Genomic DNA, 27762 nt, shown 5'->3' on the forward strand with positions numbered 1-27762 from the left:
AGCAGAAGGACCAGCACCATACTGGAGCAGGGTGGGAGGAACTGCAGTTAGCTGGGTAGCTCATCTCTTGCCTCAGCAGGACAGCTGTTTTTAGCACTAGCTTCATTACCAGGAGCAAGTTACTCAGGTTGTGAGGTGGTTCAAGCCAGCCAATCTAGTGCTTATTTCCCTCTCTTACTTAAAAGACATACATTTTCCCATAGGTGTAGAACAGACCAGACAGGGAGTTATGAATACATTAGCCACCGCAGGGGGATGTGCAAGAAGGGTTTGACCTGGTGCCCCAGGGAGAGCAGTTCTCAGACTCAGCAGGACCAAGCTATTTGTCCCTCTTGCAGAAGCAAGGGACCACATGGCAGCTGGGCAGCCTGCAGAGGCAATGGGTCACTCACCTCAGCAGCCAAGGAGGGCTGTGGTGAGCAGCACCTGCACAAAGAGGGTACGAGAGCCTCCCAGTCCCCACACACCTACAGCAAAGGCAGCCTAAAAATCACTCACCAAGGCAAATACACCAAGCCCTGCACGTCTTGTGATACTGACTGGCTACTTTCACCCTTTTGGTACCTCAAAAGAGCAGGTGACACCAATGCTCACCACTATAGCCCCCACACTGAAGCACACCTCCCCACAGACCATGCACAGGACTCACCACATAGAAGAAGAAGAAGGCACACAAGCAGAGAGGAGTCCTGCTCCCACCACAGCTCAGGAAAAGCACCAGTGCTTGAGCCCAGGCTATGCTCCACCTCTCACAGGAGGGACAACTCAGCTAATGAGCCCTTTTAATGGCTATGGTGTCAATCAGGGTGAGCTGCGAGGCTGCAGGGCTGCAGCACAGGTGGGTTTGGAGGCTCTCACACCGTGTCTCACCTGTTTGTAGTTTAGTGCCTGTTTCCATGGGTAGCAGCAGGATGTGATGTCCCCCCCCCATCATTGCCACCAGACCTGAGGTGCCTCAGGCCTTGCAGAGGACCTAGGTGGGCACCGGGTGGAAGCTTCATTGTTGGGATCTGGGAGAATTTAGGGTGTGCAGCCTGACCTCAGAGCGTGCATGTCTCCTTCATGCTACAGAGCATTTTGGACTCACCAGGATGGCAGGAAACACCATGGCATGTGTTCAGGGCTTTTGATTCTCTTTCAGTCCATTTTCAGTAGGTGTTTATTATCATTACTATCCCAAGTGAACTCAAACCCTGGAAGCATGCAGGAGCATCTAGGAATGTGTGTCAGGAAGAAGGGATTTACAACAAAATTAGTTTACTTTAAATCTCAGGTTTTTTCTCTTTGCACTCTGTGGATTTGTTTGACACATTCCTGACAGAGGCATAAAGCCTGATACAAAGAGCTTATGTCAGTATAACATGTCCAATCATCAAGACTGTGTGAGCACCAGCCCACACCTTTTCTCATGCTCAGGTTCCAAAATATGCCTGCTCCAATATTTTTATATGCCCAGACTCAAACACATATGCTGCATAGTTGCTCCTACAGGACCAATAACCTAGAAATCAGGGGATGTAAAATAAAACCTAAGGCAAGTGGAGTAAGAAACTTCAGCCCTTCCACCTCCAGAAGAACTTGTTCATGGCTGGTCCTAAAGAAAAAGAACAAAACCAGGCACAGCACCTACTTTTCTTACTTTTTATATAAAATAGACATTTACATACATTTTCTTCTGCAAAGATTTTGAGCATAACCCCTTGATGTGCAATCTAGCCATAAATCCCACCGTGAAAAAAGCAGACTTTGCAAATTCCTGCATCACTGACATACATCCAGCTGCTGCTAAGAGTGAATTTATTTTTAAAATATTTCTAATCCACGGGCTGTTTTCTTGTGGTTTTGTTTTTGTTTGGTTGGGTTTTTTTTCTTTCTTAAAAAGATATGCACAGCTAATTTTAAAAAATTAGATACAGAAATAAGAACCATATGAACAACAGGCAATGCAAACAACTTCTCCATGAGAGGAACACGCAGCATGACATCCATTTCAGGCAGAGATTTCTACAGTAATACAGTTGTGTTACAGTTGTAACTTTTACAGAGGATACCACTGGGGGTATTTTCCAGAATAAAAAATTCTTAGCAAGTCAATACAAACATGGCAATGAACTTTTGCACAAAGTTATCAAGGTTACCTGAAGCAACTTTGCCACATCAAAACACCAGTGAATGCCAAGCGCTGTTTTTTTTCTTTTTCTTTTTTTTTTTTTTTTCCTCTTTTGCTGCTGGGCTTAAATGTACATGAAAGCAAAATGGTGCATTTTGAAATTGCTGCAGTAGACTGAAGATTGGGGGAAAAGCCCTCTAAGGGCTAATTTTTTCCCAAGATTGTGCATAACTGAATATATGAAAGATAGAAATTGAGCACTTGGTCAACTTAATCACATAAAGATTGAAGAGACTTAAGCATACACCAGCTGTTTCAATGAGCTGTAGGACAAGTGGGGCAAAGACCAGACATTTAGAATATAATAATATTCTAAATTGCTTAATTAATAAATTGGACTGACGATTGTCTTCTTTCACCAAATATTGTACACCTGGTTTCTGTAACTGTGGAGAAACTTTCATAGTTTTAGATCATTTTAGGGGCATCCAGCCTCCCCTGTAAGTTAGGCTCTTTATTTTGAATTTTTTTTGACTTATTTCTTTCTACTTCCATGCACGCATGCCCAGCCCCCTGTCCTCCTCGAGATCTCTGGAATGAAGGCAATTTGCACTGCTGCCTTCACTTACTGTTTGGCCAAAACAAATTGCCTGCACATTTGTAGGAAAATCTAGTCTAAGGAGTCCATGAGAGAAAGAAAATAACCCCCACTGCATCATTTATCCTGGGGGACAGAAAAGGGATGGAAGCAAAGAATGCTGGAATTTAAATAAGCAATAAAATAAAATCCATCAGCTGCAAATATTATCCATGGGTAAAGGAAAAAGCAACACAAATATTATGTTTCTCATTTCAGATTAAAATGCACAGTGAGTACATGAGAGTCCTGTCTAATCAGCTTTCCATTAATTCTCTGCTTTAAAAATAGTGAGCACTGAGGTTTAGCCAATGCAACTGGCAGAGAGCATGAACTCTCCCCCACCAGGCAGACCTTCAGCCATTTATTAATCTGCAATCTCTGCTAACCATGCTGAGCACTGGAACTGGTAGAAAACAATGTATTTATAACTCTTTTATTTTAGAACATTTCCTATGATTAATTAAGATAATATAAAGTCACCACAAGGTAAGTTGCTCAATTTATCTTGCACAATAGCATTCCATTTTGGTGGAGGTAACCCATCTCATATCATACTCCATTCTTCTTTGCCTGCAATAAACCTTTGACATGATTGATGCCCTGAACAAACACAGGGCTTCTGCATGGGTGCCAACAGGACAGAGTCAGCTCAGAACTTCACAGGGGTTTAATTGCTTTGGTAGCCCATGGTCTGAGCCATTCTCCAAATCTGCTGCCAGTTTGCAGACTGCCATCCTGCACAGATGGGGTATAAAGTGCTGGTTCAGGAACGTGGGGTTCATTACTGAGCTCTCCTCGCTCCAAAACTACCACAAACCCAGCTCCAAAACGTGAAGAGCCAGCCTTTCAGCACAGAAATGTAAACTGCTTCAAACTGGCATTAAAATCCCTGCATATGTTATCAGCCCAGTTTAGGCAAGTGGATATGCCTTGCCTTCCAACCAAACCACCTCCCTTACTGGGGCATGGTCTCATCTTTCTCCGTTTTCTGCAAGTAAGACGGTGTTGCACAAATGGTAATCAATCCTTCTCCATGATCTGGAGGGGGGCATCCAAAGCTGTATTACACTTTCACACATACACGAATTTTAGGAGGTCAGGATGGCTTTGATCAGCTTTTAGGACAAGCAGGAGACAGTAATTTCTACCAGGTCTCTCAGGAAAGACAAACTAAGATTTATGCTGAAGTTAAAAACATAAAACTAAGTCTTCCTCCTCACAAAGCATTGCTATAAAAAATACAACTTCTGTATTTGAAAAAATATGTTTCATTGGCCACTATTTAAAGCCACAAACTGCAGTGAGGCCTGTATAATATATAGTATTTATTTAATATATCTTTTGAGGCAAAGTTTATAGTTGATACATATTTTTAAAGGAGGCACATGTTCCCCCACGCTACCCCCTGACCTTCAGCTGGCTGCTGGAGCACTCTGCAGATGCCTTCTCCCTGGGGGGTTTTGCACGGTACCACTGTCAGGGCTGCACCACTGTTCTGTCAGCCCCCAAATTCACTGCACCATGGCCAGCCTGGGCACAGAGGCCTTTGGGATGCTGTCCCAAAGACAGGCTCACCTTGGGGACAGGCAGAGAGCTTTCTGGTCCAGGTACCTCTGAATATCCCAGCAAGGAACCATCTACGACTTTGCAATGCCTGCTGCGGAGCTGATTGCTGTCAGAGGCCATTTAAGCTTTGGTGTCCCCATCCCATGGGACTGTGCTGGCACGATGTCACCTCCTCCAGGCCATCCTGGCAGCACAGGGGTGTGAAATCTACTGTGTGCATGGCAGCCAGCAGAGCACCTGCACTGGGGACCTGCAGAAATGTCAGCTCAGCCAGTCCACAGCCACAACAGTCGTGTGGAGAAACGAGAGGGGGGTGCTGACCCAGCCCCAGGAGCTCAAACCTGCCCCAGGCCCCATGAAGTAAAGCAGGCTGCTTGGGCTGGGAGCAGGAAACTCAACAGTGAAGCAAATCGCTCATTCTGGTCCTAGTGCTCCCCTGGAAGCTGGTTTGGAGGGAGAGAGCCCAAACATTCATGGTGCCACTCTTCCCCCAGCAGTCTTTCACTTCTGCCCAGCTGTAGCTGGTCTCCTTGGCCAGTGGGGACCAGTCCAGCCTGGTCTCAGTGGGTGCACAGACATGGCTCTGGCAGGTCCATAAACCCTGGAAGGGCAGACAACTGTACCTGGACTCCCTGTGAGCTCCAAACACAGTTGGAGTCACATCAATAATTCGTCAGTAACCTGACCACCACCTCCAGCAAGACACCAGGCTTTTCAAATGGAACCAGCAATACCTCCAGCACATGGCTGATCCATCCCACTGAGGGAATTTGGAGTGTGTTGAGGTGCCATGGCCAGCTAAATTGACACCACAGGGATGCCTGCCACACAGGCTTTTCCTGACAGATGTGTTTTAGGGCACTGTACACCTAACTGAACTGTACTAATAATGCCAAACCCTGGGCTGCTGGCCACAGTCAAGCTCAAACAAAACAACTTTTTTTGCAGTTTAGTGCTGCAAGAGGAGCAAAATTATGACCGACCCTGATGTCCAAACCCAAAGGCAGGAAGCAGATCCCACTAACGCCTCCTGGGAACTGGTGCAAACCCCGGTGGAAGCAGCACAAGTGCTGCTATTGCAGGGCCAGTGTGATCCAAAGTGCGCTGCAGCCACTTGCCTTAGAATCATGAGAGGGAATTATTCCAGCACGCCTCATTGGTACTCCCTTTTCCTAACTTCAGACAATATCAATCACAATGCCCAACCATGTGGCCAGCTGTGAAGGATATTGCCCAATTCATATACAACAGAGAAAATATATTAATTATTTGATTATTATAAGTTAAATAAATAAAGCTCAAAAATAAAAGCCCCAGTTCTGAAGAGAATTTGTTTTCCCACATCAGTATTTAAAAATATAGATTTATGACTGATCAGCTATAGGTCATTTTCTGTATCTCTTAGGGGAATGGTGAGAACACTTTGACCAATAATTTTGTCAGTGTTGTCACCATGATAAATGGGCTTTGTCCCTGCACACCCATAAAAGAACCTCCTTCGTACCTTTCCAGGCTAGGAAATGTTCCCTAATCTCCCTGTGGCTTTACTTTACCTCCTATATTGATTAGATAGGTTGTTTGTTTTCCAAAATGGGGACTGAGCATGAGGACAAGTAATCCTAGAGCTTCCCATTGCCTTTGGATGCTTGTTTTTTTCAGAGTAATAATTATTTGGCCTGGAGGGAGAGGGCAAAGGGTAAAGCCATATGATATTTGACAAAAGTGACATCATGAACCTGAATTATTACAAAATTATTGTCTAATGAGTAACACATTCAGGCTAGGTTTTCCCCTCAAAGGATCATCTGTCCTACTTGTAGAATCATCCTTCCAGGGTGATTTTTAAATAGTTTCCTCTTTCTTTAGAATAATTTTCAAGTCCTATTTAGAGCTGTAAAAGTGACCATCATTTCCTCAGCATTAACCCCTTGGAACCATTTTTTATGTGACCATTATGACCATCTTTCCTGTCTGCAGCACTTGCAATGAAGCCCACCAGTGGTGCCCTACATGGATGAGGTGAGCCTGTGTGGAGGAACAGAAAGTGCTACTTCAGCCCTGCTGCAATGGATGAGTGCCTTGTCTCCATAGTTTCCCTGGTGACAACCAAGATATTGAAGGTACATGTCCCACCCACACTCCTGGTGTGACTAGGGTTCAGCCTAGACGTAAATCTTGATTAAAGGAAGGTTTTCATTCATGCTCCAGCATGTCCCACAGAACCCGAGTGTCTCCTGTAACTTTGGTCGGACCTAAGCATGCATTCCAAGTTTGCCTTCCATAATTCTGAGTCCTATCAAAGTTCTTTCAGCATCACTTTGAGCAACAGGCTTCCACCACACTCTTCTCCAAGGGGCATGAGTGTCCTTCTGCTGGTGACTGATTGCTATGTTTGGTCTTTCTCCTGGATTTCTTGAAACCGTTTCTCCAAGCGATCCAATTTGGCCAGATTCTCCTTCAGCAGCTTGCTGTTTGGAACCAGCTGTAAGGCTTTCTCATAGTAGTCACGGGCAGTGATGTAGCTCCCCTGCAAAGAAAATGAGTGGTAGGTCTCTTTCATGTTCCACACAGAAAGTTCATTCCGAGGGTAGAGTGAAAAACGAGATACAGGGGAAACATGAGTTTAAAAACCCTGACAATGCTGGGTTACAAAAATACTTCTTCTTTATGAAAAAGATCACCAAGTGCTGTTAACCTAAATTTGAGGAAACTCACACAGCAAGAAATAGTTTTACATTTTTCTGTTATGTTGCACCGGAAGAGTTAATTTTACTTAGCAACAGAATACCTTAAGGACATCACACAATGTGACTCCTTAAGACCCAAATCATAATGATATGCTAAAGTATTCAAAAGAATAAGCAACCACAGGGTAGGCTGTCTATTTCCATAATTTCATGCCAGTATTCTGCATTAGACATCTTTATTAAATTAATTAGGTAGAGAAGAACCTTAAAAGTCAACTCATGGTGACATTTTTCTAAGGTAGGTCAACAACTGAAGCAGGAAAGCTTTTGAGAGAAGCAGGTTGCTCCTTGCAGCCTGCAATCTGAAATATATGAGATTTGCTTTACTAAGCAAATCTGGTTGGGAACTCTAGCTGCGGTGAAGAGACCCTCCTCTTCTTTGGATAAAATATGTCAAGGGGCTTGTTGTTAAGAAATGTGCAACTCTTGACAGTCTGAAACAAATTTAGCTTTTTTGTCCTGTGTAGTAGTGTCTGCACCTGGCATCTTAAGAAAAACCAAGTGTCATACCTTGATGTGCTCGATGCCTCCCATATTCATCCAGGCCTGTGCTTGGTCTGGGTTGAGCTCCACAGCCCGTTTATAGCTCTACAGAAACATTAAACATTTCTAGGTTTAGAGTCTGACTCTTCAAACAAAACCAGTACTGGAGGGGAAAGAGAAAAACAGTTTCTTCTGCTGAAGCCATTCAGAATGTAATTCAAATTCCTCTCATACACACAAAGTGAATTTCAGTTTCTTTGCAGAAGAGGCATAGAATGTAATGTTCCATGGCTCAGTTCATCTCAGAGGTTTTCCCTGCCAATGTACATTTTTCCTGCTCTCTGAGAGGAGCCACATTTGCAACCCTGTCCCTGCCCCCTGCACCACTGGGGTCTCCTGCACATCCAGGTCATTTCCTTAGGCAGTGCCAAGTACAATGCTTGTCAGCTACAAGCCATTGCTCTTTATCTGCAAGGCTTTAATTTGGAGCTGGCAGCAGACTCTGGTACAGCCACTTGCGTGGTTTCACAAGGACCTGAAGGCAGTGCTTTCCTTCCCCACTGCTGCTGAGTGTGGGAGAAAAAGCAATTAGGACCTTCTGGAGTCTGTCAAACAGCACTGTTTTTACATTGTCACAACAGGAAAGGATTTTCAAAGCCGGATTAGGCATCCTTATCCATAGGGATATTGAGCATATTCAGAACAATCCAAATAATATTTTCTGAATCAGAGAATAATGGAATGGTTTGGGTTGGGAGTGACTTTAAATATTATCTACTTCCAGATCCCCTTCTACAGTCAGTGACACCTTCCACTACACCAGGTTGCTTCTGTACTATTATTAATGCTAACATAATTTCTGAGCTAACAAGCATCCTTCTTCACAGGATAACCAACCTCTCAGTTATTGGCTCCTGAGGTGAGATATAACAATATGGTGAACTTTCATAGGTTCCCAAGCTTCCAGCTGAGCCACCTAGAGCTGGTCACTGACAGCAAGAGGGGCTGGATGGAGCAAAGGTGAATCACACCACAATTCTGTACTTAACCCCTCAGAGCAGGGAGCACTATTTCCATACAGGAATAAGGAAAAAAGTTGCAATTAAGTCTGGTAAAGTTAGCTGCCTCCTAGCTTTCTCTGTGCCAGTGATGGATTCTGAGCTCCTAAGGCAAACAGCCAAGGTGTATGCACGAGGGAGTTTCATGCACAATAAGCAAACTCTATCTTTTAGCCTATAAAACCACCGGTAGGTCTTAGAGCAGTCATACCTCGAAAGCTTTGTCAAGGAGATTCTGTTCTCTTAGCTGGTTTCCTTTAGTGAAAAAGAGCTCCGAAATGACTTTTGGATCCTTTGGTTTTAGCTGAAGCGCTTTTTCTATAGCTTCAAGTGCCTGTGAAAAAGCAAGAGGACATTTTGTACCTTCCATGCAGTGTTTTCCCACTTCTCATTCTTTCCTCACCAGGATAAGAACCAGCTTTCTCCATCCCTTGTTTGCCCCACACCATTAACACACAGGCAAATGAGATTTCTTAATGCCTGGGGCTGATGGGCACAGGGGCTGACAGCAGCAGGAGGTGTAAGTGATAAGAAAACCACCCTGCTTAGTATGTAGATAAACTGAAGGTTTTAGTGAAGAAATAATCTACTGAATGTGTGCTGAGGCACATGACATGTCCCCAAGGAGAAGGAGTTTAAAATTCAACCTGAGTTCTGTGTGTGAGCCCTAGGGACAAGGGTATCCCATGCCACGGTACCTTGGCATAGAGCTCCTGCTTGCTGTAGATGGCTGACAGGAGGCGGTAGCACTCCAGGCACTGCACGTCCTCATGAAGGATGTGGTTTGTCATCTTCTCGGCTTCCTTCGTGCGCCCCATCATCGCCAAAACCTGTGCCTGTAACAGAGCCGCATTACCAAGGGTTACACTCTCGACCAGCTCAGCCCTCTGTCACCCTCTGGGCTGCACCCAGAGGCTGCTGCTCCCTGCCCTGCCCTCGCTCACCAGCGCCAGTCGGATGTCCTTGTTCGAAGGCTGCAGCGCTGCCGCTTCCCTGTACACCTGCAGGGCCTCCTCGTATCGCCCCGTGTTGTAATACAGAGCCCCCAGCGGGGACAGGATGTCAGCCTTCCGCGACACCTTCAGTGCCCTGGAGGTTGGGAAGAAGGCAAGCTTCAAGCTCGTGGGAGGAGCAAAGGCAAATAGCGAGGTGGGCTTGTGCGGGGATGGAGAACCAAAGCTCTGCACCATCCCAGCCTGGGAAGCACAGATTTCAAGTCCCGGGGAGGGATAAATGTGCCCACAGCAGTAATCCCACTAGCCCCCTGAGAAGGAGACTGCAGCAGGGGTGGGGATGGTTGACAGTGATGAAAACTGGGGAATGCAAGCACAAATCTATATGCCAAAAAGAAGGCAAAAGTACTCCCACCCAATCCATCCTGCTGCATACCAGGAGTCAGAGCCTGACTGCTGGAACACTGCTGGGAAGGGCCAGAGTTCCTAACAGTGCCAAGGGTTTGGTGCTGAGCTGTGCAGCACTCATGGCTGTTCACCACAAACCACCTTCAAGCAGGGTGCAACCACAAACCACCTTCAAGCAGGGTGGGAGTTGTGGTAATACAGCCTGCTCCTGCCATCTAGAAACCTTCAAATTTATCATCAGAGCATCCCCCAGCTAAAAGCAGCAGTGTCCATCCTGGGGGCTTGGGAATAGTCCAGGTAAATCAACACTGCCTGAGCCCATGCTGCCTTTGCAAGCACTCCCCCAAAATAGCCAAATCTAGTTTCAAAGAGATGGAGGGTGAAGGGAGCAAACCCCACGCATGCACTGATAGATCCACATAACAGAAACTCTTGAGCAGAAACAAGCCATTCAGGGGCAGGAGGAAACCCTCTGTCTCCACCCCAAATCCTCACCTCTTGTACCACACTTCAGCCTCTTTGTTCTGCCCCAGGGAGCGGTGAAGCCTGCCCAGGTTCACCATGGCCACATGGTGAGTGGGGCTCAGGAGGATGGCCTGCCTGTAGTGGGACATGGCTCTCTCAGGAGACCCTGGAGAGGCAAACAGCCATTAAACAAAAAAAAAAAAACCCTATGCATCAGAAAAAGCCTGTCTCAAACTCAGCACACGGTAATGTTCTAGCTTTCTTTCTTCTACTGCTCTATGCATGTGTCCTGGGGTGACTTTATGATGCTTCTATTATCCCCATTCATCTGTTTAGCCCAGAAATAAGTTCTGCACCTATAAGACCTTCCAAGAGCGAAGAGGGGAGCGAAGAAGCACAGAGTTTGTTTTCAGAAACTGCACTTGCTCACCCGCATCCCTCCCACAGACTGTGTTGTCTGCAGATGGCAGGACAGAGCTGTCCTTTGCTTTTTAGTTAGTTTTATCTAGCTGAGGCAGAGAACTTCCCTGGACCGTGGATTTTCTTTTTCTTGGACCTGTTCAAACCTGCTCTGGACTGAACACCCAGAAGAGCACCAGCAGTTCACACCTGTGGCCACCAGGCCAGGCCTGGGCCGTAGCATTTCCAGCACTAGAGAGATTGATAACAGACTCGGTGAGCCAAGCTACATCCCACAAAGGGGACTTGCTGAGTTTGTCATCTCTTCTGGAGCAGCAAGAGGTTTTATTATTTAATATTGTTCATTATTTTTGTGCTGGTGAGTGCTTTGCCAGTTAAAAAAACAGATTTTTTGCACTTTTCTCTAAGGAAATCTTTTCTTGAACCAATTGGGAGAGGGGCTGCTTAAATCTGCTTTCTAGAGGAGCCCCTTTGGAGGTTTTCTCCCAAATTTGCCCTAAACCAGGACAGCATAGAAACATTTTGAGAAAGAAATCCTGCCTCAGCATTTTGAATCTAAGCATAAAAGAAATTGCTGTCTAAACTAAGATTTAGTCCCCAATATTCAGAGACAATCCTGAGAAATAGATTTTCTAGGGGTGGGTTTTTTGCAAGTTGAGGATACAGTCACAACAAGATGACTCCTGACTGAAAGCACCCTCTTGATCATGCAGCAGTGGGGACACCACCCCTGTGCTAAGGACAGAGCCCACCTCAGGGAAGGGGCTGGGGTGCGTGTGCCATCTCCTGGTGGAGCATCCTTTCACCCTGGCCCACTGGAGAAACGGGCAATCAGGAATGACAAGCAAGCCCCCAGTATTCCCCACAACACTACCAGAACTGCAGATAGTTTCAGCCCTCTCCAAACAGAGATTATTCCCTCCTCCTCTGCTGTGTTGCTCTAAGCTCCAGCTCAGTCTCTGTGTATTGCTCAACAGGACTGGGAGTAGCTGGCAGGGACCAGCTAATTCCCACTCTGGGCAATAAATCCCAGAGCAGAGGTGGCCAGGTGGTTATTTTGGTGCACGTAGGCAGCATCTCTGTGCTGCACAGGAGCCATTGGGTGGCACTGCTTCGCTGTGTGAAAATGTCCTGCAGCCCATGACATCACCGAGCACCACAACAAAATACAAGCAAAAAGAGGTGCAAGATCACTACCCCAATGCTAACAGTTCTACTTTTAATAATGTATTTTTATTTAGCTAAATAATGGTAAAGGTATAAAGTTCCAGCATTTTAGCAATGCAAATATTGCATTTTTAATCCCAGGGCTCGTTTAATTGGTTTGCAAACTCCAGACCAGATAATCTCCTGATGAAAACCAATACTCAAAGAGCTTTGTCCACCAACAAAGCTTTTCACTGTTGGCATTTTTTTAAACCGATTCACTTCACAATATACTTAATTCCATTTCAAGTTGGAAAACAGATCTCGAAAATGCCAGTGCATGTCAGGACACTGAACATGCTGCTGTGGGAATTTTGTTTTCATAGCTTCACAGATCAAGTTTTGTTTTTCTGCAACCATCTATGCAACCTAAAATATACACAGACACATCTCAGCAGCTCCTTTATAGGAGTGAAGAGGAACATCTGTGGAGAGGTTTAGAAGTGTTGAAGATTCACCTAAGGCTGAGGACATGTTGTTCAAGGTATTACTTTTTCAAAACATCCAGCAGCAGCCTCGATTTTTCCCCACCACTGAGCAGGCAGATGTTTTTGAAAATTATATCTACAAAACATCCTGGGAAGCAGCTGGGCACGCACTCCAGTCCCTCAACCAGGCAGCTCCTCCCCTGCTCAGCACACAGGGGTAACATGCATCGTTAAGGGGGACACACTCAATGTCTATGACCACTGCAGAGCTGTCTGGAGTTGTGGCTCCCCAGAGCCAACACTTGCTGGAGGCTTGCTGCACAGAGCTCTGCAGGTTAATTGGCGTGGTGCTTCACAGCATCTCCCTGTGCCGCCGGCGCAGAGCGCAGCCGGTGACAGGCTCACCAGCAGCCACTTCCTTCACGCCTTGTCATGTCTCTAGGAGGGTTATTGACACATCATGCCCCCAGTATCAAGAGTCAGTGGGATTTTTTCCAGTTGTTTGTCTGTAGGGAAGCGTAGGAGTAAACCAGGAAATGATAGTTTTGACTTTGGCAGAGTACAAAAGTGCAAAAACCAGAATGTGCTCTGCACTACATTTGAACCACAAATTTTGGCAGGAATAGGACAGTTTATCTGGGCTGGCAAGCAAAGATGAATACAACATCACAGGGAAATTACTCAGGAATTTTTATTATTCGCAAGCTTGAATTGTGCCAGGGCCTAAATTCAGAAACTGAACCTCTTTTGCTAATGCTACAATGCCTCTTTTGACTGATTCTAGTTTTTGTATTTGTTTTACACTGGTACTACAGAGGGGTGATGGCCAAGTGTCAGCTCAGAGGCAGAAGAGCCAGTTGCAGACTGACAGACCATCATCCCTTCTTCTCAAGCACCACTGGAGCTGGGCACATGTGATAGGGAAAGAAGGGACGGCAACCACACACTTCAAGCCTACACTATTTCAACATTGAGTCTTGGCCCTGTTCTGGAGGAACCACAGTTCTTTTCCACTAGTCATTCATCAAACTTAGCCTTGCTTATAAAGCTGTCAACAAAAGGTGGCAATTAAAGTGATTGTTGTTATGTGAATGCCAGAAAGTGCCAAGGAAGTTGGATGGGAACCAGGAGCCCAGAAAATAAAGGATGCCATTACAAGTCCCTCAAAAATCAATTCACCCCACAGTGTATAAGGTTTTGTTTTCACAGATGATTGTGGGTTAAAAGCCATCTTCCTTTGTAAAGTCATGGCACTCAAGCCTTAGAGTCAGAGCTGCTTTGTCACAAAGTGGGGCTGCATGTGCTCCAGAGACCATAATGATCCATTTGAGTGCCTGTGATTTGATTTGATGTGGCCATGCCCTGCTGGAAAAAAGGCAGTACTGTCAGGGTGCTGCCCAGCACACACTGAAGAGGGCAACTGCCTGTGTAAAGATGGTGAGAAACACTGAAGGGAGCAGCGGGGCTGAATGCTCCTGCTGCACTGATTACAAATTCCAGTGCGCTGTGCCCTCTCAGCAGCACAGGGATATTTATTTCCAAGCTACCATGGAGGCACATCTATTGCCTTGGAAGCTTTTGACATCCTTTTAGATGTGTACTGCTGAATAAAATAAATCAAAGCACAGAAGGCAGAGAGGGAAAAGTCCCGTGCTCCCTCTCACTTACCAGTATCAACCAGGAAAACACCGTAGTTGTTGTGCAGATCGGAGCTCTCTGGACAATTCTCTATGCCAGCCTTATAGACCTCCTCAGCTTCCTTAAGCCGTTCCTTGAAAGAGAAGGAGATTTCTTAGCCATGGCAGAAAGGTTGTCAGCACCATTTGCTGCACACCTGCATTCTGTGACAGCTCCCTTGCTGCACGGGAAGCTTGGGGAGTCCACACCCACCCCACCTTCCAAGAGGCCAAAATTTTACCCCATGGCATACTACTATAGCTGCCACCTGGTATCCCAGAGCAGTTCAGACAGCTTTCCCCCATGCCTTTGCTACCTGTGGAATGCCTGGAAAAGGTGGTGCCTGTGCAGTGCCAGTGAGCCCCCAGCTCAGCACATGCCCAGCCAGGAAAAACACAGCAGCAGGGACTGGGTTGGTTCTGTTGAGAAATATCTGTCCTCTGGGAGCGGATATGTTCCAATGTATTTGTTTAATGAGCATCTCACCGGCTAACTTTTCCCCTCTGGAGCTCTGTTGTTCTTTCCTTAAGCGGTGAGGAAAATATAAGGAATGAAAGCCTGCTGTGTTGATGGCTAGGGAGCAAGTGCAGGGGGATAAAGGAAGCTGGAGAAAGATGGAGGGTGGTGAAAGAGCAGGGAAATTGGACAGATTCAGATAAAAACCGGGAGCTGTCAGTGTGTGAGGTGGAGTTCACTGGGACTGATGAGACACGCCACCGTGCTGATTCCCCACATGCACTGAGCTCTCATTTTGCAAAGATTTCAGGGAGGTTTGCTGATGCTGAACATTTCTAGAAAATATATATCTTTTTCTTGGGAACACCCTGCCTACAGACAGCATCCTACTGGCTGGGTTCTGTCTAGCCTGAGCTATGGGCAGCCTGGTCCTGAAACAACAATCAGGTTTTTCCTTTGGATCAAAGAGCAACTTAAAAAGGTTTCCACTTCCCTCCAGTCAGACCATGCATGCTCACTGCCTGCATGCTCACCCTACTCCCAGAGCCTGGCTGTGGGCTGTGTTTGTGGAAAGAGGCTGAGAACAGAAGAGACAAGCACAGTGCAGAAGGGTGTGAGGTGAGCCTCCAGCACCAAGGATGCTTCTCTCAATTCTTCTCCTTCCACTGAGCAGCACAGCCCTACAGCAACAAACCCCACAGCCTCCCAAGAAAGCAAACTCAGCCAAGTGGCTCTTCACTGAGGAAGGCCTGGAGCTCCCATGCTCGGGACTGAATCCACACTGAAGTAAGAGGTTGGTCCACTCCCAGCTATGGACGCTCCTCAAAGCCTGCAAATGGCTGAGCCCCCTGGGCTTTCCCTGGATTTAAAATCTGTACCTGACATCAGCTTTTGCTCCACAGCTGCTTAATGTGAGGACTCTTTTCTCACCTCCTATTTCAGAACCAGAGAGCTGGAATAAATTGCACTGAAAGAGGATGACTTGATCGCAGAATCACACAGCTTGCCACAGCTAAGTCTCTTCACATTTACATGATAAAGGTCAGCCAGCAAAAAATATAAGTGTGCAATAAAGCACAGAAACACATTTTTAAAAAGTGCTTAACTTTGGAAGTTTTGGATAAATTGATGTGAATTTGACAACATTATTCTGCAGAGTCAGGAAAAGTGTAGTGATCATCAGAATTTAATAAATTGAAGAGCAATTTTTTATGCATATTTTCCAAGATTTATGTCTGACTTTCTTTTCCTCTGCCTTTAATTTTCAGCCAATGAATGCAGCTTTGTATGCACGTATGTCAGCTTATTTTATTTACTGATCATAAAGCAAATTTTTAAGGCAAGGAAGGGCTGTGTTAAACTGGATTAGAGTGTTCCAAGTCAAAACATTCACCAATATTGAGCACTTCTAGTACTTTTATGGTGGTTGCATTGCTTTTTTGGCACCTAACATCCTGACCCTGCAGGCCTCAGGCTCATTGCCCAGTCTAACAAAGTGTTTGCATTAAAAGCACAGTCAGAAAGTGGCAAGGGTGGAACCTGCTATTCTTGCCAGAGCTTTCCCTCCTCACAGCCTCTCCTCTTAGCAGAAATAGAGCTCCAAGTTCATCAAGGCTCGATTCTCATTAACACTTAATAATGCCACTCCCAGACCTTCATGAAACATTTATCAACCTCACAAAACCCAGAAGACTGGCATAAAAAATGTATGAGATTTTTATGATATTAAAAAAATTATGCATATGAGAATCTTTCAGTTGAACTCCAGGGTTTTAGGTCTGTTTTTCGTAAGGCTCAGCTTTTCAGTTTGGTTATGCCTGAGTAGGCTCTCTTCTGCAGCTAAGTGGGTTAAAAAATTCTTTTTCTAAGAAAAACACATACACAGAATCAGTTGAAGCTAGGGCCTGAAATGAGCCACCAAGTAGCATGAAATGATGGATAAAACTGAAGCTGGGAAGGTGGGAAACTGTGGGGAACCAGTGTTAGAATGTTGTGAAAACAAGCAGCAAAAATGCTTGATTTCTGTTACCCACACGACTGCAGTGATCACAGAAATCAAGGAAAACTGCAATACATTGCAACTGAGTTGCAGTTCCAAGCAGAAAAAGCAGCCAGAAGGGCAAGCATTTATAAGTCACAGACAAGCCAAACTGTGCTATACAATACAGCAGTGGATTTTTGTCAGCTCTGGCTTCAGAATCAGGTATCAAGGAGAGGAAAGGGCAATTACATCAAGTTACAGGTTAATTCCCTGGCATCTGAAACATTCCTCTTAGCACCACTTTTTACAGGCATAGAAGGGAAGGAACCTATTTCAGATTCATCCTCTTTAATATGGGGGGACAAGCTGTGCAGGACTGACCAAGGCAATCCTGGCACTATTTCACTGTGTCCATACATTTCCCTTTTAGCCTTGGAGCAAAGCTGGGGAAGCAGAAGTTGTCATGGGCACGGTCACCTCATGCAAGTTATTTTAACATGGCACTTTTACACATCCCTTTCTATCACATCCCAGCAAGAGGAACCCAATGGTGCCTTCCCCAAAGCTCCCCTGTGATGCCATCCTGTAACTGCCTGGCCTCACAGATACCCCTGCAGCTGTCACACAGGCTCTGGGCCACAAGGAGACACAAAAATACTTCTATTGCTCAGAGGAAAACCCAAAACTGAAAAAAAATGAGCTCCTGTCATCATCCTTTGGGCTGAAGATGCCAAAACATCTGCCTCTACCCCTGGAGGGTGTGATTCTGCAGCTCCCAGCCACAAGCAGCAGCATGTATTGTAGGACAGACCCTGCTGTGGTCACTAGGATCAATGTGTGAGGCAGGAGGTGCACAATCAAGTAGGTATCTGTTGTGGCTGAACATGAGAAAGTGTTAAAAGTCTGCAAAAAAATCACTGTTTTCTGAGAAAATTGTATTATCTTTTTTGCCTACCACGTACTCAAGTCACAAGAGGATGAACAATCCATATATAAGAGAGATGAATTATTGCTGGACTCCCTAAATGGTATTTGCTTTGGGCAGAAGGTCTCAGGACTCTACAGTGGTTTTATTGCTCTGCTGACCTTGCAATCGATTGTTCTAATTAATAATTTCAATTAATATTAAAACTAGATAATACTGCAGGGGACTCATTTCCTGTACTTGCAGAAGACTCTTCATTGATGGGCTTAGTCAAAGCACAGCTACCATTCAACAAGGCTCGTCTTTAAATTCATACACTGTATTTTGAGATCTCTGCAGATAATATTGATAATATTTGAAATTTTCTTAAAAGGGAAAATTAAAATATAACATCTTTCAGTAATTCCTATACACCATAGGTGAGTTTCGCAGAGTGGCTACATCCTTAAAGAAGATTAAACAAGACCTCTGCCTATAGCTTTGCTGAAATTCATCCCCTTCCCTTACATAGAGAAGATTTCACTAACCAGAATAATGGAGAACAGCAAAAGATACCATTTTGCTTTGTCTGTATTTATAGTCAGTAACCTTTTAAGAAAGCTTCAGCACCCCATGCTATGGAACAATTAGGTCTGAAAACTGAAGGAGAAAAAAAAAATCAGTTTTCAAAAGATTTGCAGAGGTGTGCTGGAGCTGTGCAGTTACAGGGACCTTGTCATCCACCCCCACAGCCCCAGAGTGGGACCACAGCACACAGCACAGCATCCCTGCTGTTGCAGGTATGGAGGGAAGGAGAGCTCGGTGTCCCAGCGTGGGCACTCACGCTTCATGGCTCCTTCTGAACCCAAGGATTTCGTGCCTCAAGTTCTCTTTTCCTCTGTAGGGACGATATTTCACCTCACAGGGACGTTGTAGAAATAAATTATCTAACTACAGCGAGTAGGGAGAGGCTGAGTAATGAGCGTGGGGAACAGGCCTGAGAGGAAATGAGTAATCCTGCCTCCAGAGCACAGCCTGGGCCATGCACAGCAAATAAGGCCTGGAGGCACCTGAGCAACCTGAGGTTAAATAAAATATTGAACAGCCGCTCATTAAAAGCAACATAAAGCCAGGGAGCCTTCCCACTTCCCTGCTCGTGATCATCTACCACGGTAATCAGGGGCTGTACCCTGTGTGAGTGTGTGTGTGTGTGTGTGTGTGTGTGTGTGTGTGTGTGTGTGTGCGCGTGTGTGTGTGTGTGCAAGGGGCAGAATCTGGGCTGCAGAGGCCACCTGGTGTCTGACAGTCCCCAGCTCTGGGATGATTTATTATGCAATCTCAAGGTTATCTGTGTGGGCGTGTGTATGAGGGGAAGCATTCGCCTCTCCTGCTGTCACAACATCCAAGGTGCGATGGATTAAGACTTCTCCACAGAGGCAGGGAGGGGATTTACTCACAACTTCAGCAGTGATTTAAGTCAGAGCCACACCATGTGGGTGTAATTATTCACTGTGTATGAGTTGCCTCCCATCCTGGAAAAGCCATCTGTAGAGCAGCCCGAGAGCTCGTGGACCCACGCCTGCCACCAGGTGTGAGTGAGGCACGGGTGGGAGGTGCAGGAGGTGCTGGGGCTGCAGCAGCAGTGCAGGGGTGGGAGGTGCAGGAGGTGCTGGGGCTGTGGCAGCAGTGCAGGGTGGGAGGTGCAGGAGGTGCTGGGGCTGCAGCAGCAGTGCAGGGGTGGGAGGTGCAGGAGGTGCTGGGGCTGTGGCAGCAGTGCAGGGTGGGAGGTGCAGGAGGTGCTGGGGCTGCAGCAGCAGTGCATGCACACCAAGGCAGAGGACCCAAGCTATCCCTGTTACCTGTTCAGCCAACAGCGAGGCGAGGCTTGAATAAGCATCTGCAAACTCTGGGCCGTACTTAATGGAGTCCCGCAGCAAGATTACAGCTTCCTCCTTCTTCCCTTGGGACCTGCAGGAAGGAGGGGAAAAAAGCCAGAAAGGAATATTCCTGTAAGCACATGTTTAGGTTATCCCACTGATTAACTACTTTAAAGAGACGTGGAAGTGCCCGGCTTGCCCTTTTCAACAAAGACTAAATGATTCATTCACGCCTCCTCTCCACAATGTGAGCACCCAGCATTTCCTCAGTCTCCAGCAGCTGGGAGGACAGAGACTTTAATGAATTAAAACACTTAAGTATCTGAAGAGAGGGCACGGAAAGGATGGAGGCACTCTGATCTGGGAACAGGATGTTCCCTCTCACTTCAGTAGGCTGGAGACACTGTAACCCTTCATTTCCTTTACTAAAACCTTGAAGAGTCTCTGCATATTCCTGGACAAGTGCTCTTACAGATCCACTTGCAACATCATTATTTTGAAATTAAAATATCTCCAAGTTAAATCTGCCTGGGATCTCTAAATAATTCCTTAGCAAGTCAAACATTAGGCTGGTGGAGTTCTGTCCTTCAGATCCTAAGGATTATGAACAGAGATAGCTGAGAGGTGGCTGTGCTGATGAGCTAGACTTTTCCCAACATTTCTCTGCATTTATTGCTATAGAAAATGGAAAAGGTTTCCCTAACAAAAATCTTGGGATGTTTATTTATTTGAGCTACAATTTCTCCCCTTTTGAAAAATGAGAAAGTTTCTTGAACAAATATCTAAGGATGTTTAGCTGGGCTGAAACAACATTTTCCTTGTGCTGGGCGTACAAAGAATATGAATAGGAGGGCTTAGAAAAAGAAACAAAGGGCTCTGGGGAAACAGAAAATATGTGAACACCTTGCTGCTTTGGCCTTAGATTTCATCTGAGTGGCATAGTCAAGTAACCAGATCTTGTTTATAAGGTGCAAATTTCAGCTGATAATATATGTGGCTTTGCAGATTTTTTCCCTTTCTAGTTGTGTAACTGGAAGAATATTTTGCCTGTGCATAAAGCTAAGTAAAACCAGTTGTGCTAGTCTTTTTCTTCTTCCACTGGTGTTCCATATAAATTACATGAATGAAGCAAAAACAAATAAAGAACCACTTTTCTCCTACACTAATTAAAGTCTAGCTAGCTTGTCAATTTATAAAACTTTAGGATCCCTTGGCTGGAGTTTCATGACACATTTTTATAAATCAAAACCAGATGACTGCTTAATAAAGGTATTGATGTTTGGCAGAAAATGTAGGAAATGCCCGCTACAGAAATAAAAGGATTAAGTGATCCACTCAACAGCAGTAAAAGTTCCCGTTAACCACAAGCATTCACTCTGAACATGGGGCAGCCCTCTTAATTACTCTTTTATTCCAAAATGGCCTCTTTTTTCTCCATTTGATCCAACAGCAATGTTTATCTCCTGAAAGTCAGCGTAAAGAGGGAAAGATTATGGCATCTTTTTATGTGACAGACTGGATTACATTAAAAAAAGCAGATCCAGTAGTTTCTCAGAGGGCTTAGGCCTGCAAGATACCAAGTGCTCTGGCCAAGCACTTGAACACGTACTTAACTTTTATGCATGCAAGTTGAAAATTAATTACTGGTTGAAGTGCTTTCCTGGCTCAAGGCCAACACTTTGCAAGATCAAGGCCATCTCATAAAAAAATCTCCTGCAATTTGGGAGAGCACAAAGAATTGAAAGAGCAGTCCAATACACTAATTTACCATAAACTGGGGATCTGGAGCAGGAATAGTTAGGTAATGTACATCTTCACTGTGATAGAGAGAATAACAAATTCAACTCACAGGAACAATCTGTGACCACTTATTCCAACTTTTTACCCAAATTACCCTGTTTTATAATGCTCTCTCTTGACTCCCTCTCCCACCTGAGCTCACAGCCTTGCCTCTATAATCAGCATGCTCAAGCTGAGACCAAAGAACAACTCTTTCCACTGAGAGCATCTCTCTCATATTTTTGCAAGTTGGAGAAGCAGCAGGTTAAACCACCCTGCCAAAGTCTGGCAATGCACAGGGCTGTTAGCACAGGAGCAAATTTCACGTGCAACAAAGAGCAACCTGGGAATTAGTGCTCTAAACTACTTGGTATCTTTCATCTTTTATTTTGTGAAGTTATTTAGACTGTATTAAAGCCAGAAACACAGAAATCATCAAAGGCTCCACAACTGTTATGAACAAATACTTAAAGGATACAGAAAAGCCAGAGCCAAACTCTTGTAGAGGTGCACAATGACAGGACTAAGAGGCAACAGATGCCAGAGTAGGAACATGGGACATCCTGATTAGATATCAGGAAAAGCATTTTTCACCACAAGGGTGTTCAAACACTGGAACAGGTCACAGAGAGAGACTGTGGCATCTCTGTCCTTGGAGGGATCCAAGATTCAGCTGGACACAGCCCTGAACAATCTGATCCAATCAGACTTGCCCTCAGCAGCTAGCTTGATCTCCAAATGATCTCTAGAGATGCTAGGTTATAATAATAACCTAAGTTTTGTTTTTTTTTTCCCATCTACTGCAAAAATTAGACTGCCCGAATTTGTGGGGGTTTTTAACCAGAATCTCCAACGTGTACTGTGATACTGAGGGACAATTGCACTACTTCATGAGACACAGAGTATCCTGCAGAGACCATTCAGGACGCAGTATCACTGAACCTCACCCCTCAGTTTGCTTCTGAAGGAAAGGAAGGAACGTTTCACTAGTTAAAAGGTCTTAAATCTCAATACATGTAATTTCTATCTGACGTTTTTCAGCATCTCCAGACAGCTCCACAAGCCTGGGTCAGCACACTCACATCCAGAAGCCTGTATCAGAGAGGGCAGACAGCCCTCCCTCTTCTGAATAAATGGGTTTGCTCAACTGGGACTAAATCACAACAACAAACGCTCGGGACATATTGTACATTTCTCCACATCCAGAAGAAAATCAGTCCTTTGAGTAAACTCAAAATTCATTGGAGATTGTTTCTAGGCATTTCATTTTCCCCTTGAAAATGAAGCCATAACACTCTCAAAGCATGTGAGGCCTTTCTTCATAAGGAACAGTGTACTGGATATTGCAGTGCTTTAGGTATGGATTGATACAGTACCACAAATAAGAAGGTCTTGTCCATTCTTCCTGCAACAGAAAGCTGAGACTGATATTTATTTCAGATGTTCATAATTTATTATTTATTGTCTCTTTACAGAAATACCCACAGCCTATAAATTCATGAGGCACTCTGAACAATATTTTTCTATATCTCAACAAACCTGAATTTATACAGAGGGGTCAAATACTCAAATCACAAGAAAGCAGCATCAGGCTGCTCTGTGACACTGATCACACAGACCATGAAAGCAGAGAGATTTCTTACTTTTAGGTAGACCATCTTTTACGTCTACTTTAAGTAAGATATCTGTCGGCATTGTTTAATTATCTGCTCTCCAGTATTTATATTAGGCACGAAAATGATGACATACAACTTTATTTTAGCATATGTAAACAAAACCAGAGGCTTATTCAGCCATTACCCTGCAATACTTCCTGAGAACATTCATCTTCTGGCACATAGCTGTCTATTTTATGTGCAAACAGAAAATGGAAACATCATTTTTCATCTACAACTTCCACAGAAAATAACTTATAAATTTCCACCCTGTGTCCTCAAAACAGTTCTTACTCAAGTTTAAATCACAAGCAATGGATGTTTAAATAGCTTATTTGCATGGATAATGAAAGGCAGATTCCCACACGGGAATGACAAACCCATCCTTCCAAAATCCCGGACTTCCCTTCTCTCCGTACTGCAGAGGAGATGAACTCTAGTATCTGCTTTCAAATTAGCACACTATGAACAAGGATGGGTACAAGGAACTCAGCAGAATTCAACTGGGAGTTCCCCATGCCAGACAATTTCATTCCATGTCCCAGTACAAGCAGTGCTGTTACTGGACATGCTTAAGTGTTGCACATCTGTCTCTTCCTGATCTGCCTCATGCTCTCAAGCCTTTGTAAAGAGGACAGAAAATGCTTTTATTGCTTGACCATTTATCTTCTCTCTGACATATGTTTAAAAATCAAAACACTCTTCATAATGTCTCATAACACAGCCAGAAAGAAATATCTGTCTGTCATATTCTGCAGATTTGCATTTTATTTCATTTATTACCCATATTATACTAGCATTTAGTGTCTGCAAAATACTGGCTGCCATATATATGCACATTTATCTATGTCTATGAAAGTATAATTGTAGACACAGGTAGACAATACAAATAAAGACATCATTGGAGGAAGGGGAAATATGAAATCTCTGCCTTGTACCTGTCTGATCATCTCACAAGTTACCTCATGCTCCAGCATGGCTGATGTTCTTTGCTAAGCTGCTGGATCATCTAGGATCATCATCTGCTGGCCAAAGGGTTTGGGATCCTATTTTAGGGGAGACATTCATATAGGATCTGCCCACACAGCACCTGCTTTAGTTCCTGCACTGTGAACTCCAACTATTTTTGTCAGGTTTTTTAAAGCTTCCAATACAATTAATAGTACTGCTGTATCCAGATGTACTACATTGTTTTGGAAGCCTAAAGAAAGTTGAATGGGAGCAAATGAATGTGGGAAAGGGGCAGGAAGATCCTTAGTGCTTGCTTTTGACAAGTTTAGCACAAGCATCACACACATTTAACATACTGCAAAATGTGGCACCACAGAAGGATGAAGAGCACATACAATCCAACAGGACACACAATATCTTAAGTATCACAATGTGAAAAACATGACATATTGCACAGAAAACAAGCAGCATTTCTAAGACATTTTCCCAACATGTTTCCTTTGTGCTTTTCCAGTGCAACAAGTCCAGTTTTTATGCATCTGCTGGGTCATAAGAGCCCTTTGACAGGCCAGATTTAAGCATAATTGACATGGAATGTCACAGTGCTTCTTCTGGCTTAGATCTTTTGTATTAATATTTTATATTTTAAAAAAACCCCAAAATGTAACAGAGAATAATAACTAAGGTACATATGATGGATTTAAAAGACAATATGTATTTTTAAACACCATTGCCACCTAAAATTAATTTCAATCAACCAAATTTGATGAATAATACAAACACTTTTCTCTTCTCTTGTAACAAGACTGTACCACTTTCCTTCCTTGTATTTCCAGTAAAGCACTTACCTACCTTCTATTTAAGATTACTCATTTCCCATATTCTAACCTCCAACCAATAGGTTTACTTGTAATATTCTGATAATTTCTCTGGTTCTGAACAGACCAGGTAGAACTTCAGCAGCCCACTTAACATCCTTTATACAAATCCACACTTGAAGTTACATTTCAAGGCCAGAAAGACCAAGTTTTAATGACACAGTGCCACTTTAAAACCAGTCCCACACGAAGCCTGTCATGGTTTAACCAGCACTGTCTGCTCTAAAAGATTTACCCAGACCTATTATCAGCAAAATAAGGGCAGTTCATATCAGAAAAAATGTACTTTTGCTGCTGTAGTTTATGCAGTTCAGTCAGCAAATAGACCACAATATCCTCACAAAACCAAGGACCTTTGTGCTTGTGCAAAACAGAGATATTTTACTTTTCTTAATTGAACCCTTTGCAGATCTTATCATACTGGCTTCTTGTACAGATCTAAGTTTAGTCTTTAGATGTGGTTAGTAAAATTAATTTGCGTGATTATGATTGTCTGGTATTCTCCTTGCTAAAGGCTGACACTAAACAACAACGAGTGAAATAATGAGCTCATCAACTTGTTTTTAACCATCATCCCCTCAAATCCAGACCTACCTGCTCTGCAAGGGAATGAACTCTGCTGCTCTGAGCCTCTCAGCACAAGGTGCTTATGCCTAAACTATAAAACAACTTCCCATACAGCTAATGAGGAGAAGTGGGAACTTGAAGAGAGGGATTTTTTTATATGTGTTATTTATTAGCTCGGCATCTGATGCCTACCTTTGAACAATACAACTTCCTCTCCTGGAAATGTTCACACATCTCCACCAGGATGGGGGATCTCAGGTGTGTGGCTGGGTATAGGCAACTCATTTCTGATTCCTGTTTTGGAACAAATTAATTTCCTACAACTGGAACACACTTGTGAACAGCACCTGGAGTGATGTGGCACAAAGCACAGGGATATCCAAAGTAAGCCTCACCTTTGTGCCAGCACTTTTGGATGGCACTAAGAAATTACACCATTGCTTCACCAGCTGGCAGAAAACAACTACTTTAGTGATGTGTATAGGGGCAATGTGAATTTTCTTGGTGCCACACCTGCACTCAACTTACTTGAGCAGGTTGCCGAGGTTGAAGAGAGCTCGATTGTGCTGAGGGTTGAGCTGAAGGGCCCGTCTGTAGTAGTCCTTGGCCTCCACCACATCTTTGGTCAATGTCCCCAGGTTGTTGAGAGCACTTGCGTGACGAGGGTACAGCCTGGCAAAAATGAAATATCAAGCTCATTAATTGACAAATAAAGCTGATGTCACTGACTCTGCCAATAATGCTGTTTGGCACTCACATCAGCCAAAAAACCCTGTTTTCCCTTAATTTGCTGCAGGTCAGACGGGATCCTGAAGACCCTTTTCAACTCACAAAGAGATTGCAAATCAGATCTTCTCCTATGGTTCCTATATATCTCCAAGGCAAAATGGAACATTTGGAAACAAATGTTTGAAATTGAACAAACTGAAAACGTCTCGTACCCTTCAAGCAAAAGGCATAGTGACTAAAGCAGCCTGAATGTTTTTATTCAAAATGCTTTTACAACAAGCAAGAATTGCCTTGTCAAAAAATGTCTCCAATGGAAATACATTTTGATATCACAGAATACAATGTTTAAAATTATTTGTTGGGTTTTTGATTTTTTTTTCCCTGATAAACTGATAAAAAAGTGCAAAAGGAAACCTAAAATCAGCTGTTGAATAATGCTTTCAGGACCAAGCAAAATGATAAAATAATCTGGAACCAGACTGTTTAACAGTATGAATTCTCTAAGCTTCTTGTAACATTTGGTTCAGTGCAGCTCTCCTTTTATCTGACCTGTTGATCTTCATATTTGCCTGCTTCAGTTACAAGATTACACTACTGAGCCCAATGCATCTCTGTTAAAATTCTCCACGAATTAGGCAGCAGGTCATGGTCCATTCAGTAGTTTAAATTCTCAAAGTTGTGCTCCTACATTAATATTTCAGTTTGTAGGTCTTTCACCAGAAAACTCCAGAGGTGGAAGTGATCCAGGGCCCTTTGTGTGATAGGCAGGTGAAAACTGAGGGTCATTATGATAAGGAAATACATTTTTGACAGACACCCACAGAAGCCCTTGGAGACCAGCTGTGTGAGAAGCTCTCCGGCTCTGAGGCCAAGTCATCTGACAGTTCTTTGCCTCAGGTCCCTGATCATAGGAAAGGGATGTGGAAAATGGCATTAAAAGAAGTTGCCTATGAAACCACAGGGTACAGCATGAGAAGGGCCATTTAAAGGTAGAAGGGATTAAGACTCTATATAGCCTGACTAAAGTTTGCAATTGTTTTTAATCCAAGACTTTCCACTGTGGTGGTTTTTTTTTTTTTGCCTGGAGTTTTTCACTATGTCAGTTCAGCCCTAGGATTTTCTGTGCTTAAGTACCATGAATAATTTAGCATTTTATACACTGCTGCAACATTTGTATCAGTCACATTTTCACTCCACAGCTCATAAATTATTTTGGCAAGGTCTTATTTGGGGGTGAAACTGGAAGCATTTAAGGGAACTCTGGGATAAATGGGCATGAACCACTAACAAAATCATGATGTTTCCTACCATTAAGTAAGAGAAAAGCCCGAAGTCCTTTTCTCACCTAGCAAACAAGGATTGCAAAGCCCCACACTTGAGGAGAAATTTTTCAGGGATGTAGCCATGTGTTTTCTAAAAACTGGCCTGTTATAAAAACAAAAGACAAATGTAGTGACCATCACTCATAGCAAATAATGACTACAGCCAACATTCCTCCCACATAGGTGAGCATCCCGTCTCTCAGAGATCACCACTTCTGCTGCAAGCCCTCAGGTGGCACTGCCCAGTGTCCACACTCACCCCCACCTCCTACATTCGCTGCTCAAGTGACTTGTGAAGAGACCCCTAGCTGAACTTGTCACAGAGGAGCAAAGAGTAGGGAATTTGTGGTGAGAGCTGCAGTTAACACAGGAACAGCATCTCTTTCCATCACTGAAGCTCCCAGTGAGCCTGATGCATTTTGGGGTGTGAGAGGCTTCCTGTGCTTGGAGAAGCATCAGTAAAAGAAAAGATGATGATGGGGGTATAGTGTGGAGTCTTGAC

The 27762-nt window shown here is 44.1% G+C and overlaps 1 protein-coding gene across 1 annotated transcript in view; it reads right to left on the reverse strand.

Annotated features, from left to right (window-relative positions):
- Positions 1-1627: 1627 nt before the first annotated feature.
- TMTC1 (transmembrane O-mannosyltransferase targeting cadherins 1) overlaps positions 1628-27762 on the reverse strand; it is a 134616-nt gene continuing 108481 nt past the window's right edge. The window contains exons 12-20 of the mRNA XM_030263243.4: positions 25738-25881; positions 19362-19470; positions 14153-14255; positions 10461-10596; positions 9549-9693; positions 9303-9440; positions 8816-8938; positions 7574-7651; positions 1628-6843 (exon numbers count right to left, since the gene is read on the reverse strand). Of these exons, the coding sequence (XP_030119103.4) occupies positions 6703-6843; positions 7574-7651; positions 8816-8938; positions 9303-9440; positions 9549-9693; positions 10461-10596; positions 14153-14255; positions 19362-19470; positions 25738-25881 (1117 nt within the window). The 3' untranslated portion in view covers positions 1628-6702. The remainder of the gene's footprint in view (positions 6844-7573; positions 7652-8815; positions 8939-9302; positions 9441-9548; positions 9694-10460; positions 10597-14152; positions 14256-19361; positions 19471-25737; positions 25882-27762) is intronic.

Source organism: Taeniopygia guttata, chromosome 1A (genome assembly GCF_048771995.1).
Source record: "Taeniopygia guttata chromosome 1A, bTaeGut7.mat, whole genome shotgun sequence".
Lineage (NCBI taxonomy): Eukaryota > Metazoa > Chordata > Aves > Passeriformes > Estrildidae > Taeniopygia > Taeniopygia guttata.